A 14,515-nucleotide genomic window follows, 5' to 3' on the forward strand; every position below is an offset into this window, starting at 1 on the left:
TCAAAACATGAGGGAAAGTCTTTGTATTTTTTTTAAATTACTTTTCTTTTAGTAAACACAGTGTGACTCTGGCTGAAGAAGAGACTGACATCAGGGAAGATTGGCAGCTGTTAGCCACAGAGTATCTACGAGGCCACTGGGGGATGCAAGCTCTCCCAGAAACTGCTTTCTCCTTTTCCCTCTCCTTGTCCCCACCAGGCAGGTGACCAGAAAGGATGAGAGGCAAGTGAGCTGTTTTCAGGTCTTTTATGCTTTATCTTCTATGGTAAGAATACTAGCAAGGGAGCCAATTAGTGCCAGATACCATAATCATTTCTGGATTGACACTTGCCCATTGGGAACTCATCTGAGACAGCCAAAGAGTTTTCAAACCAGCTGCCAAACAGCTGACAGAAGATACAGACTTTGATCATTACTGACCCAATCACCATCAAACTAAAGACCTTGTAATGAAAAACATATCAGTTTAGAGTCCCCAGAGCCATCCAGTCCCTCACAGCACTGGCACAATTCTAGCTGAACACATCTTTACAGGAAGTGGCTAAAACAGTCCACATGATCCTTAATAAACACCTCAAGAGCACTGAAGTCAAAAGGCTTTGGTTAGTCAGTAAGTCACCCTGTCTGCTCTACCCAGACTACAACAGGATTTAGCAGCCTGCCAGTATCAGGTAGCTTTTTGCCTGTACCCTTAAGAAGCCATTTCCTTCAGAGAAGATCCAACCTTCAGAAGTGTAAATCAGGAAAGCAATAGTGGCAACAAAAGTCAGGGATAAAAAAAAGATGCAGAATCCTTCCAAGAATAAAACAACCATCTGGAGAAATACTTTCTCTGGTTTACCTTTAGCAGAAGAGGATATTTGCAAATTCTCTGAATTGGAGTCAGCAGATAACCCTCTAGTGGAATGTCAGTTGTCTTTCTGCCTCCCAAAAGCATGCAACCCTATAATCAAAAAAAGAAACAAATGTTACCTCAGACAAAAAGCTTTCAGATGATTTTTGACATGATTCTGTATTTCTAAACATGCGTTATGGTGAGAAAGCACTTCACCACACCTAAGGTACAGGAAACAGCACTTCATTCACCACTGACATACAGCCATCAAGTCTGAAAAGTTCTGCAGGCATCAGCAGAAGAAAATTTGCTGTGGATAAATTTGCTGTGCAGAAAGGTATCTTCTCAGAGAAATATTATAAAGCTGATGACTCAAAAACCATCCTAACAATACAATGGCAAACAGCAAACCTAAATGGACTATTACCTAAAATAACCCAATTTACCCCCACAAGAGATACGACCTGTTGTCTTTGTTCACTATGTAAAATTGTATACTGCTGGTCCAGAAAACTCTTGAAGGCTAAAATAAAGCCAGCTAACTAGTAATCATGTAATTAACTTTAGTCCAATTCTTATGTCTGAATTGACCTGTAATTGAAACAAATGAGTCATCTGCAAACATACACCAATTCTCTGGCAAAACATTATGCCTGAGCACAGCTGGAAAAACAGCCTGAGCACACTGGCTGGCTAACCAGCACACATGGAACTTCTCAACAGATTATGGAAATTAATTTCTCAGGACTGATATAGAAAGGGAGTTTAAGAACAGAGTATGACACTGGGGGGAAAAAAACATATAGTCCTTGATCTATCCTTAATTTGTAACAATAACCTGTAATCTTTATGACAAATCAATACTGCCCTACTGTTTATTTTACACATTTTCCTATTGGCTGCTGCCAGAGACAGGTAATAGATTCAGGTGGACTTCAAGTCTATTTCAGATAAACGAGTCCACATTCCTACAGTACACCATGAATATGGACTTTGCTCCAAAAGTCACTCCAGTTGCAAACCTGTCCTGTCCACACAGAAGTTTAACTTTAAATGCAGTTCAGCCAAGAAGTGCCTGCTTTGGGGCATCAGCAGTACTGTTTGCCCCTGTGAAATACATGCCTTGGCTCAGACCCACTTATAATTTTAGTGAGTTTTTTGGCTGTAGCTCTACAATTCTTCAAGGAATGTACAAAGACATCATACAAAAAATCTCCTTAGTCCTAACTGGTATTTTTACAGACAATTGTCTGTAAAATAACCTGTCCCCAGGCTATTCTAATCTGTGGCACTGGCTACCCAGCTCACAATTCTCCCTGTCCAATTTCCAAGTCTCAAGTGATTCAGTCCTTCCCATCTCCTCTTTCAGCCCTCTCTATAGCTCTGAGCTTAAATCTGCCCTTTAACACCTACTGACTTTTCAAACACACTCCCACATTCTATGTTTCAGCAGCTGTAAGGGGGCAATCAGGCCAAATCTATTCCCACAAGTAAAGGTTTGTACTATAGTGCTGCCTTTTTTGCATAGTAGCATTGTAGCACTGGTTTGGAAGGCAGAAGAGAAGGGAAGGGAGGCCTGGAAGGAACTACAGCACCACAACTAAGTAGACACATCAGTGCTGCCCTTCTTCCCATATTTACTACCATTTTAATGGTCTCTTGGATTCAGGTGCTGCGGCAAACCACAGCAATCAGCATGACATATTTGATGGCACTCATAATCAGTTTGCCAGCTGGTGTCTCTAACACAACAGAAAACTTTGTCGATCCAGTGGAAGTAGAGAACCTTCTGAAGGCTGGGAAGGACAGTGTTTGCATGCACCTTCTCTCCTCTTTCTCATTGGTTTCCCTCACCATAAGCACCCAAGAAACCCTCATGAACAAGGTAAGGGTCATTTAGTAATTCAAAGTAAATATAAATTTGATAAGGTTTGATAAGGTTCATTAAAACTCAGATGTGACAAAGAGACTCTGCCTATGCAACAGCACAAGGGTAGGCTCCCTCTGAGGTCTGTATCTTGCAGCTAAAGGAATGCTCTGGCCCTGCTTGTGACTCATGTTTACATGGAAGTTTTCTTTTGCTTTACTACATTGGAAAGAATAGACCTTTCACAGCAAGGGGGAAAAAAAAAAAAAAAAGAGCAGAAAGAAAAGCAAGTCCTTTGCAAGGAAGACAGCCTTCACTTCATAGAACTTAACAGGAAAAAAGCTGATGTGACGAATTATTCCCTTACCTACGTAATGGCTACGAAAATAAGACATTCAAAAATCAAGCAGAATTGGGGTGAAAGTAAGGAGGAGAAACAACCAAGAAAAAAAAAGATAAGTAAGGAATGCAGGGGTAAAAGGCAGTGCCCACTGACTGTTTCTCATCCCAGCCCAGCCTCCAAGATGGGTTTTGAAGGCTGTATATCCACAGTCCCTCCTTGGATGGGAGTGAAGTTACTTTTGATTTAAGCAGCAATGACACACTCAAAATAGTTCATCCAGATAAATTTCTTGCCCACAGCTGGACTCATGGAGAAAGGGGTGTCAGAAGCTGGTCACATTTTTCTGATGAGCCTGTAAATGGTGAGTTGATCAGAGAACTGAGCAGGGAACCAAATCCAATGGGAACTAGCTTCAGTCTTGCTGCTGATTTATTGCATTACTCCTTTCATCATCTGTGCTTTTTTTTTTAATGTTGATTCTTAAAAAAAAAAATCCTGGTTTCCACTGCCATCACTTGTGCTGGTAGTGCTCAGTTCTGGGCCTCAACTCATCAGTGATTTCAGTACCCCTCCAACCTGAGTGCTCCATACCTGCAATGGGTAATACCTGCAAAATGCCCAGCATTCCAGGGATTCCAAAGAGTTACTATGAGCACAGGACAAAGTCAGATCATTCAGTCAAGAGTGCTAGAGAAGGTGCTTACCAGAAGGAATGTTCTCACTGTCGGGATCTTGTTCAATTCCATCAGCAGTCTGAGTGCTTTCTCGTGGTTACTACAGTACTCCTCGTACACAAAGAATTTGTCTTTCTGCAAGGAAAAACAAAGTAACTTATTGACTCAGACACCACTAGAGAGATTATTTTGCCACAGTCTGTTGCCAAATTCTTTACATAGAGAGGTGGACTCCAAGTGGCATTAGCATTGGAGTTTTCATGAAGTGTGTGACACTCGTCTAATGTGAATAATGTATACAGGTATTCACTAATTCCTGACTTACTCTGTTTTAAGTTAACAGAGATTTTCCCGAGCACTAAGACTTTCAGCACTTTTCTTCTTAACACTTCACTGAGATCATAGGAATTCTTTCTTGAAAGGAGGGATTTTGCTATCTTGAGAAAACTTGCATGTGTGTCAAGATATTCCATGAAAGTAGCCAGGAGCAAAACAAAGCCAGGAACAAGGGGGCTGACCATTACTGCAGGAGGAAGAAAGCCAAGTGGCTGGGAAGAACCAAGGCCTAAGAAAAGCTCTGAATCTGGAGGGGAACTCTAACATGAAGTAGTCAGCTGGAAATTCCCTTGCCTCTCAGGAGGTGAGAGCCAGGCCCCAGCAGGTTGACTGGTTTACTTTGTGTTCTGAAACAAGCAGCAGACAAAATTTAACAGCTATATATAATAGTTTCTGTAACTCGAAGAATTTCACCAAATAACCAACATTTTACAGATACTAAACAAAGAGAAAGGTAGCTGCAAAACTAGATTGAGCTACTAACACTGGGACATGTCACACCCAGAAGCACATGCTGGAATGAAATCCCCTATTAAGAAATAAAGGTGAGTTGGCAGGTCAGGGTCAGCAAGTTCTGCTATACTGATCTTCAGATTCAAAGACAGTACAGCTCCTTCTGTCTAAAATGATCAGAGATACTGAACCCATTTCAAACACTAGATATCTGGAAAAATTGGAGTGATTGACAAAAGAAGCAGGAACAACTATTTCCACGCCCAAGCAGATAATGCAAGGGGTGAGTTGATCCTCTCAAAGCTGGTAGGAAGGGCTGAAGTTTCAGCAATGTTCAGAGCTTCCAGTCCTGCATTCACCTGAATAAAAGGGGAATCATGAGATTGTATTAGGCTTTAGGCAAAATGAATGACTCAAAAGCCAAAAAACCCATCATTTTTGAGTGCTTCTCACAATAGTACTTTATTTCCTGGTTCAGGTTGGCTTCTATGCCATAATGCAGTGCCATGTGGAGGCACCCACACAAGCCAGTTTGCATATCAAAAAGTAATTTCAAAACATTAGTGTGGTACTCTGCGGGGTAATATGTGAGGCTTTCCAGCGCTACCATCTCAGGGCACCAAGCCATGTAGCCAACGCCTTCCAGAGTTTGCTGTTGCATTCACAGCATGATTCTGGTCTGAAAACATTCTATCTGAACCTTTTAATCTCCCCAGAACTTGGAAGTTAATTTTTTTGAGTTTTGATTGGAGTCCTAGCACTCTTAGAGCTTCAGCTGTGTCAGCTGAAGGTATCTGCAGCATCTAGCTACTTTTAAGACAGCTTACAGTGATCCAAGCAAAAAAGTACTGCCAGCTGAAGGAGTTTACTAGCAGGAAATCATGGGATCCAGCTGCAGTCACTGGATATTCCTCTTGCTATTGTCACAAGGAAAAGAAATTGCATTTATGTTAGTTTAGGAGAATCTGACATTTTGGTCAGATGTTCAGTGGTAGATATACATATTCAGAGTCTGTAAAATGCTTTTGGGTTGGGTTTTTCACTAACCTGATTAATTTTTCCTCTCCTTGTACTTCAAAAGAAAGAACTGAGAATAAATAGATGTATGTCCAAACATAAGAACAATGGAACAAAGCAAATAAAACCATGGTCACAAAGAGTACGGTACAAAGAGCTGGAATGCAGATGTTCAAGACTTTTATCCTTCATCAGCAGCAATTCAGGTTGCTACTGAGGTGCAATACTGGGAAGCTGCAAAGAAACAAAAGCTTCTGACCACCAGATGCAGCAAAAGGCAGGCCTGTGACCACAGCACAATAGGGGAAAAAAGGCAACAGGATTGTAATAATTGTAATAAAAACAAGAGAGTTACAGAGTAAAACAGATAGAGAAGTTTTTCCCACATTTTATCCTCTCACCTCTCCTCAACTCATTGGATGCACACAAGCACCATGCTTGAAACTAAAACCAGCAGCCATTACCACAAGCTCATCCGTTACATCAGTGCATACAAAATGTCACTGCTCAGGTTTCTGACTGCAGCTTTGGAGCTTGGGAGGGTATATTTAGATCACGACAAAATCCTTTTGCTAAAGCTCAAGACAGTGCAATAATTATACACACACCAGAGTGCTTTCCTCAGATCTTTCCCAGCTATACCCCATGCTGGAGACCCACAAATATGAGAACTATGCTTAAAATTACTCAGTGTCTGAAGTGTTTCATTTCCTCTCTGGGTGATACTCAGTTCTGGGCTCTCCCATAGCCTGGTGAGGAAATTATCAGTTACGTAATTACAGATGTTAGCCCAGGAATTCTGAACATTCAGTTGCTCTAGGTTAAAAGTGCAATTATGGTCAGAGATGTGACCAGATAAAAAAGGCACTTTCTTACTCAGCAAATCTGCTGGATACACAGCTAGACCTTCTGTTTTGGCAATAGAAGTAAGTCTGTACTGTTCTCAGTTTGGTTAGTCTTTAACCAACAGTTTATTCTCCAAATATGTTATTTTGGATGCATTAGTATGGCCCACAAATCAGTGCAAATTTGAAAACACTTTTGACTAGAAAAAAGCAAATAAGATATTTGGAAAACTGCAACATTTTATTTGGACATATTTTTAAGAAGGCACGGCATTTTCTTGTTTCAAAGCAGGCTGGAACCAACGTTTTCAACATCAAAAACCTAAACAGAACACACAATTCTCAACAAAACAATATCCCTGATGACTTAGACAGTAAAATTGATCACTCATGCAACACTGCTCCAAAAAATGAGCATAACATATGTTTCCCTAGAACAAGTTTCTAGCTATTACATCCCCAAATCTCTAGCAATATGGCAATATCAGAAACAAAGGCTCTGACAATTCTTTGCCCTTCTGCTCCACACACAATCACACCCTTTCCTGCCCTGCAAAAATGAGCCTGTGCTCACGAGGTGTGGTCACTCCACGGTCAGCGCAGGTGTTCTCTCTGACACTCGAGACAAGTCCCACATGCTGTTTATGTTTAAGGCTGTACACTGGATTTGGAAAGAATATTCACGGATGTTCTTTACCATCTCTTACAGTCACACTGAATCCCTGCTCCAGAATAAACTCTGGCATCTACCATCAGACAATGAACTCCTGATCACCCGACCACATGGAGTACAGTAGGGCAGACAATGTCTGTCTTCTAAAGGAAAACAATTTTTCACACCTGAATACCAGAGCAAGCACATTTCATCATCTCTTAAAATACTTCAAAAAGACAATGTGCATTAATTTCTTTTTCGGAATTCTTGCAAAATCTGCTTGCTTGCTTTAGGTGTTACTCAAGACTTGAATCCTTATGAACTAGAGGTCCTCAGGACAATATTGGGCCCATAACTACCATCCCTTGATGTATTCAAAAAAGGTGTCAGTGTGGCACTTCAGCCAATGGTTTAATGGTGAACAAGGTGGTGGTGCTGGGTTGATTTGAGACTTGATGGTCCTAAAGGTCTTTTCCAACCCTGATGGTTCTATAAAAGCAGTGTTCTGTTTCTGAAGGCTGGTGGACCATTGCCGAGCAAGGCTCTTCTAGGCCAAGACAGACTAGGAGGAGTCAGGTCCATGTAGACTAGTGGACATTAAGGATACACAGACCTCATAAAGAGGATCCAAGCACTGCAGTCTGATGGAACTCCATCAGATGGTGAAACTGGGGATTGCTACAAGGATGTATGATACACAGAAACTTGGAGAAAACATGCTCCACTAAAAAAATGCAGTGTCTGGATAAAACAGTGCTTTAAGAATTCTCAAGTTATTCACCAAATTTTTAAGTATTTTTAACACTGAGTTTCTAAAGAAAAGTACCTGTGCTAACACCTGGCTGCTGACAAGTATTGGATTCATAATCAGGACCAGGAATGACCCTGCCAGGTAATCACAACAGCAGATATACCAGTACTTTCAAGATTCAGGGGCCTTATGCCACTTCCTCACTGCAAGCTCCCCACAGGACTCACTGTGATTTGATGATAATGAAAAGGCAACACTGAGGGTGTTCCAGCACTACTTCTAAGCATATTTCAACAACAGAACCCTGCCCAAAATGAAAGGCCAAAGAAATGTTGCCCACTGTTTCCCTGGGTGAAATGGCAAGAGCGTGTGCTGATGAAAGCTCCCCAGCCCCGCAGCGCTGGCAGCGAGTGGCTGCTGCGATCCATGACCCTGGTGTGCTGCAGGGCTGCTGAGCAGGGACACATCACACACCCCTGCCTGCAGTACCAGGCAAACACCTGCAGTTGTTCTGAGGTGCTTTAAATTGTGCTGCTTTTTTGATGGGTGGGAAAAGAAGGGAAAAAAATCAACAAAAAAGGAAAGAGTTTCTAAAAATAAATTGGTGTTTAGTTCAGTTTGATGTGATGTCCATTATTCTAACCTCATTCACAAGTTTTTTCCCACCCTACCCACAACTTTTGTACAAGACACACATTGTCATAGTATTGCTATAAGCCTTAGAGATTAGGGTTTGCTAAGAGACCAGAGAGTTTATGACAGGAAACTATTTTCAGATTGCATTAACTCATTGTACTTACAAATTTTAAGAAAACATTTCCCAGTTCATGCTGAGACTGGGGTTCTGGTTGCAAACAGAATTCCAGAGCAGCCAGGAACTCCTTGTGAACACCAAGAATGTCTTCAATGTTTGAAAATAAGATCTGAAACATAAAGGGAAAAACATTGCCAGTTTTACAATATATCACAGTTTTTTTGCTAAGTAGTAACATCAAAATACTGTACAGTTCTAGACTTACCACAATAGGATCCAAAGCTCAGACAAGGTCTTGTAAAGAACAAACTACATTGTATTTGCCCCTTTCCTAGTCCCCTATAAAAATCTTTACTGCTACTGAAGCACCTGCTGTAAATTAAGGTTATCTTTGCAGACCCCTGAGCATGATAAATGCAAGCAACCTCTTTTAAGTCTTGAGAATATTTTTCATGAGAACAGCCAGGTACGTGGAGCCACAATGTCAAACTCATTTTACAGGAGACAGAAGCAGGGAGTAATTTGCCTTTCCTTCCCATGCATTAGAAATCCCTTTCTGGAAGAAAGGGACTTGAAGGTATCAAACACAAGGGTGCACTTGTAAATAGCAGACAAAATCTGCTGTATGGAATCCGGCCTTTCACTGCCCAGTGTACTGCCCAGAGTACAGAAGAGCGTTCATTTCTCACAATCTTCAAGAGCAGCATTTAGAGCTCCCTCTCACTGACCTCAGTGACACCAAAAGGCACATGTAGAGGGGTAGAGGCCCCTCGTTTAACCTTGTATTAAAAGCTAATGGTGACAGTTAAATGATCCCTGTGATTAGAATATATGTGCTAAGGGGAATAAACCGCCAGGGTGAAAGATGCTATAAACACACTGTAAATCTTGGTCATTTTCATACAAAATGTGCAAAGAAAGTGTGAATCCACGTGTAGGAGATGGAATGCTACCTAGAGAGGGGCAGAAGTCCTGATGTGAGGTGACAGCCATCAGTACTGGCAGCCACTGGAGGGAAGGCTAAAAGGGAAGTAAATCCTGGAGTCTGCAGTGACATAGGTGTTGCAGACAATGTTTCCATCACTTTGCTTTAACGATGTCACTTGCAAAGAGAAGACCTGCAGTGCAGTCAAACAAGCTTTCACGTTGGAAGAAGCTCCCAGATCTGGCTCAGTGAGTAGGTGACCGTAAAGTATGCAGCCTGACAGAACCAGCATTCATCTTCCTGGCATTTGCTGTGGGAAGTGATCAAGCCTAACATCTCCAAACACTTCCCAAAATGCCTTACCGTAACACCAAACTCTTCAACTTTATGCAGCAGAATTTATTCACCAGCTGTAGCACTGAGTCAGCCTGGTGGCTGGTGATGTGGCAGCAATTCAGAGAAACAGTGATCTGTAAATTAAGTCTAGTTATTAAAGCTAGGACTGAAACCTCAATTCCTGGTTTAAAACCAGTTTCTCTTTGGTTTAGCAGGGGTGGACAAAATCAGGAATTCAAAGCTCTGCAGGCAGCCAGGTTCAACTCTATATTTCCATTACTCACAAGGATAGGCAGAGTATTTCTCTTAAACTCCTCCTTCAAGCTGACTACATGTCCAGAGCGGAGCCTGTTGCATCTTCCTTGTCTTTGCTTCCCTCTCCCTTCAGGAATTCTGAGATATGGTGCTGTGCACCATCATTAATGCCCACTTGTGCATCACAGCTTCTTTCTAGGCCCCAAGAAGCTGAAAGATTCAAATACACTGAATTTGCACTGACTAGCTCTGAACCTAAAGAAAGGCCAGGGAGCTAGGATCCTTTCATTGCTCCCTATAAACTTCTTATGCTAATTCAAGTGGAGCCTGCAAGTGTGTGAAAGAGTGTGTGTAAATGTGGCTGAAAGTGATGTGATGTGATGATGCAGTAGCCCTTGCCTGCATTGCTTTGCTGGAAGCTGTACCAGAAGGGGATTAACAAGCAAGAGGGAAACATCTGTCAGGGATGATTTTATCCTTCAGGAGCAGTCTTCAGGGGTGGAATATCTGTGCAAGCTAATGAATTCTGAGGTGATCAGTAAAGCTTCGTTTGCAGCAGAATTTGTAGGTAAGAGTTACTTGAAAATCAAGGCAGCAGACAGACCTTGACTGCACATGGTCTTGTACCAAAATCCAGTTACCAGCCTTGTGCATGCCCTCAAGTTGTACTGCCTTCAACCTGCTCTATCAGTTAAGTGATAGCAGTGCCTGCTGTGAGCATAGTCTAACAGTAACACATCAGGAGAGTTATTTCCACATGAGGCAGTGAATACATTCAAACCGATTTTTTTTATCATGTTGCTGCAGCTGTTAGTCACTGGCACACTTGTAAAATCTGGGCCTGGCACAGGACTCAATGTGGCCTTTCTGGAGAGAGCTACAGTGGCTAAAGATTACTGAAATCTCTGGTGCTTAGCACCAGCTGTAGGAGAAATCTGCAAAATTATACTGGGAGCAATAACCCAACTTATCTTAAAAAACACTTTCTCCTTGTCCAGGTTAAGTGACTGCCTGAGTGACTGCCCTGTATTTTCCTTGAGGCATTTCTGCCACGTGAAGAAAGAGAGTAATGTCAGGCTTCTCCTTACATAAGCTCCCGAACCACTTTTAATAGTCTCTTCTACTGTTGGCCACCTCACAGTTCTCTGGTGACTCAAGACACACAGTATCAGCAGAAGTCCCAACTCCACCTTGCTTTTCCTGCCTCTATCAGCAAGTTGAGAGAAAAAAGTGGGAAATAAAAAACAAGTATCTTTCAACTGCAGGAAAGACAAATTATTTGGTATAGCGGGAGATGGAGGGTGGAAGGAGGAGACAATATTGACGCTGGAAACTATGGGCACACGAAAACTTGTGTCTTGTGATTCTGTTTTACCAGAAAGGCATAAGCCTCTTATTACTGAAGGGAATCTCTCTTATTAAAAGCTGGGTATTGTAATAACAGCAATAAAATGAGGTCTTACAGTGGCCTCAAAAAGACCATTTAAAGCATTTAAAGAATGACACAAAAATGAAGTGGTACTTCACCAGAGGAGTGTGAAGAAACTTCAAATACAAAGCCTGCTGACAGGATTTGTAGGCACTGCATCTGATTATGTGGCAACCATAATTTATATTCATTTTGATGATATGAATAACGATAGAATAATAATTTTCATCAACATCAACAATGACAAATAGTTGTGTGACAAATAGAATTTATTTTCATGCAGAGCTTAGTTTTTGCACACTTCTATGTACACAAGAGCTACTGTCACTAATCATTTGTCTACCTTTTCTTCAGCCATCCCTGAACTTACTCCAGATGCTGGACGGTGAGTTTTTGGAGAGTGGGGATTTCCAAATTTGAAGACAGCAAGAGGTTGAGCTCTCCAAAGCTGCCAGCGGTCTTGTTCCCAGTCCCATCTGGTATCAGCCAGTCAACACCACCTTTCTGGCCTGAAGAACGGACAGCAGAGGTGGGGCTAGGACCCTGCTCACCTGCTACATGCAGGAGGCCTGGCACAGGAAAAGGAGGAGCAGCCACACCAGCTGCAGCAGCACTTTGGGTGTGACACACCTCCTGTGGCTGCCCTGCTCCCTCGGGGCAAAGCTGCTGCTAATTCAGGAGCTCCAGGACCAAACACAAGTGCAGTAAAGCATCACCCAGTGACAAACAAACTGCTCTGTCCCACTCACCAGTGGGTTTCACTTGTGTTGGTGTATGAAGAGGGGTTTGGTTTCATGTGCATATGTGTACAAGATGAGTTTTTAACACAAATATCTACAAGAAGGTGTTTTGTGTATTTATGACATTAATGAACACCATGCACCCCTGTGACCACAGGCACTACAGAAGCCTGTACCTCACAGCTCTCTATGTCTACTCTTTCCAGCGCAGAATTCATCCAGGAACTTCCTCACACAAGAGTTTCACAATATGTAGACCTCCCACAAAAACCCGAATTCCTTTCCACAAGAACCCAAAGGAAAATTCCTGCCCCCTTCTCATAAGCCTTATAAAATTTCTATTAGTAGAAAACAGCAGATGCAAATTGGCTAACCGAATACTGTCAAACAAAACAGACAAGGGCTGTGGATTCCCTGCCTTTCCTCTCAAAGACATTGAAATGGCCCCTCTGTACTCTACTCAGCATTTCACAAATCTTGCCAAAAGTTAGTATCTCTGACAACACTACACTGTTGTCAAATTTTACTAAAATTAGCTGGTGAGATGAAAAATTACTGGAAGATGACAGCTACAAGAATAGGCAAACAGATTGACAGATAAACTGTCAACATGAGCTCCTTTCCTTAGGGAACCAACTTCATGATAAGCATCAATATGACAAGAGGATATTTGATATTTATATCTCTGAATCTAGCCTTTCATTGCGTATCACTTTCCCTACCAAGAAAACAAGGAAGACAGAAGAAATACCTTAACATTCTCCTCTGTTATGTACTTCTCAGCTTTGTCCACTGCATTCTGTCGGATCCGGTGAAGAAATGCCTGTAGAGATGAAAGAAGATTTATGTTCAAATAGTTTGATAATACTTTGATTTCAGTCTTTTATTTCCTCTAGGTTCCCATCAACACAGTGTGGTTGATCACCTTCAAGACTGAAAGAATTCATGAAAACATTTATGTAAACATTGATGAACTCCCCACCATAGATGTCCAGGCTGCACGCAGGCACTACCAAAGACATTTCCTACAATGCTGTTTGGCTTTGCCTGACAATAAATACCTTCCCTTTGTTGAAGATTTTAGCTTTAATTATCTGTTATTAGCAGTAGACTACAGCACGGTCCAGTCACTCTGAAGGTTTCCTGTGTCTCCAGGAGGCAGCTCTTCTGTCCCCAAGGCAGCGTGGAAGGGACAGACACACTGCTAGAGCTGCGGCACGTCAGAGCCATGAGCTGGGGCTAGGGACAAGTTCAACAGTCTCACTATATGGGGAAGGGAAATGGAAATCACCAGACAGTGTCTGCAACACACTGTCCTGTTCACTTTATTTCAGTTGGTTAAAAACAGATGAAACAATGCTGGAACTTTGTACTTAGGTCAGGTTTCCCCTTCCCTCAGCTCTGCACAACTCTGGCTTTAACAGCCAAATCTATAAAAAGCTCCAGGCCAGATACAAATGAACAGGGATCTGAATATCAACCTGAAAAGCATAACTCTGGCTACTGGAATCTGGGAGGACCTACTTGCATTTAGTCTGAACACACCCACAAACCTATTTGACTCAGTGGGAAGGGTTTAGAAAAGAATACTGCATGGGATTTCCATCTCAAGACTCCACTGGTTTAGCAATTATTGGCTAAAAGGCATCTCTGAACTGAGAGCAGAGAATTTTCCTATCCACAGGCATCAGCAGAGATGGAAATACCTTCAGGAGATACTGAAGGGTAGCCAGTGAGGTCAGAATCTGCTGCAATAAACTATATAACCTCTACAAAGAAGGGAAGAGGGCTTTCCTCTCTGTCTTGTCAGTGGCTTCTAACTTGCCTCCTACACAAAGGAGTGAGCCCTGCAGAGTGCAGTGAATAAGGTTGAAAGAACTTTTCTTACTCACCTGAGAGAGTGAGGGGAAGTCAGTCATGTGTTTGTTTAGGGCACAAAGCAGCTTTCTTACAGCTTGATAATAAAAAGCCTTTTAAAACCAAACTATTCCTGAGCAAGGTCCATGTCAGCTGGTGTATACTCAGCTTTTGTTTTTTCCCTTTTTCCTGCTGGGATCAGCAGCAGCTTACAACCTTTTCAGAAGCAATGCCACTGAACCAAACTTAGAGCTTATGGAATGCCTTCATCTCTGGTGTTCTGCTTGGCAGACAGTGAACATGTTCCTCTGACTGACTTTCAGCTCTAAAAGGAGAACATCTCTGTTCCAGCTTGGGCATGGCTCTCTGTCACTCATCAACCATTCACACTTTAAAAGACAAGCAACAGTAAAAAAGACATTAATTAATGAGGCACAGAGACC

At 42.0% G+C, this 14,515-nt stretch overlaps 1 protein-coding gene across 6 annotated transcripts in view; it reads right to left on the reverse strand.

Annotated features, from left to right (window-relative positions):
- The window catches only part of PREX1 (phosphatidylinositol-3,4,5-trisphosphate dependent Rac exchange factor 1), a 129,522-nt gene that overhangs the window by 61,707 nt on the left and 53,300 nt on the right, over positions 1 to 14,515 (reverse strand). For all 6 annotated transcript variants that reach the window (XM_086852442.1, XM_086852441.1, XM_086852440.1 and 3 more), the window contains exons 2-5: positions 12,967 to 13,038; positions 8,577 to 8,699; positions 3,750 to 3,854; positions 842 to 943 (exon numbers count right to left, since the gene is read on the reverse strand). In XM_086852442.1, the coding sequence (XP_086708568.1) occupies positions 842 to 943; positions 3,750 to 3,854; positions 8,577 to 8,699; positions 12,967 to 13,038 (402 nt within the window). The remainder of the gene's footprint in view (positions 1 to 841; positions 944 to 3,749; positions 3,855 to 8,576; positions 8,700 to 12,966; positions 13,039 to 14,515) is intronic.

This window comes from Cyanistes caeruleus, chromosome 16, assembly GCF_971803275.1.
Source record: "Cyanistes caeruleus chromosome 16, bCyaCae1.hap1.1, whole genome shotgun sequence".
Taxonomy (NCBI): domain Eukaryota; kingdom Metazoa; phylum Chordata; class Aves; order Passeriformes; family Paridae; genus Cyanistes; species Cyanistes caeruleus.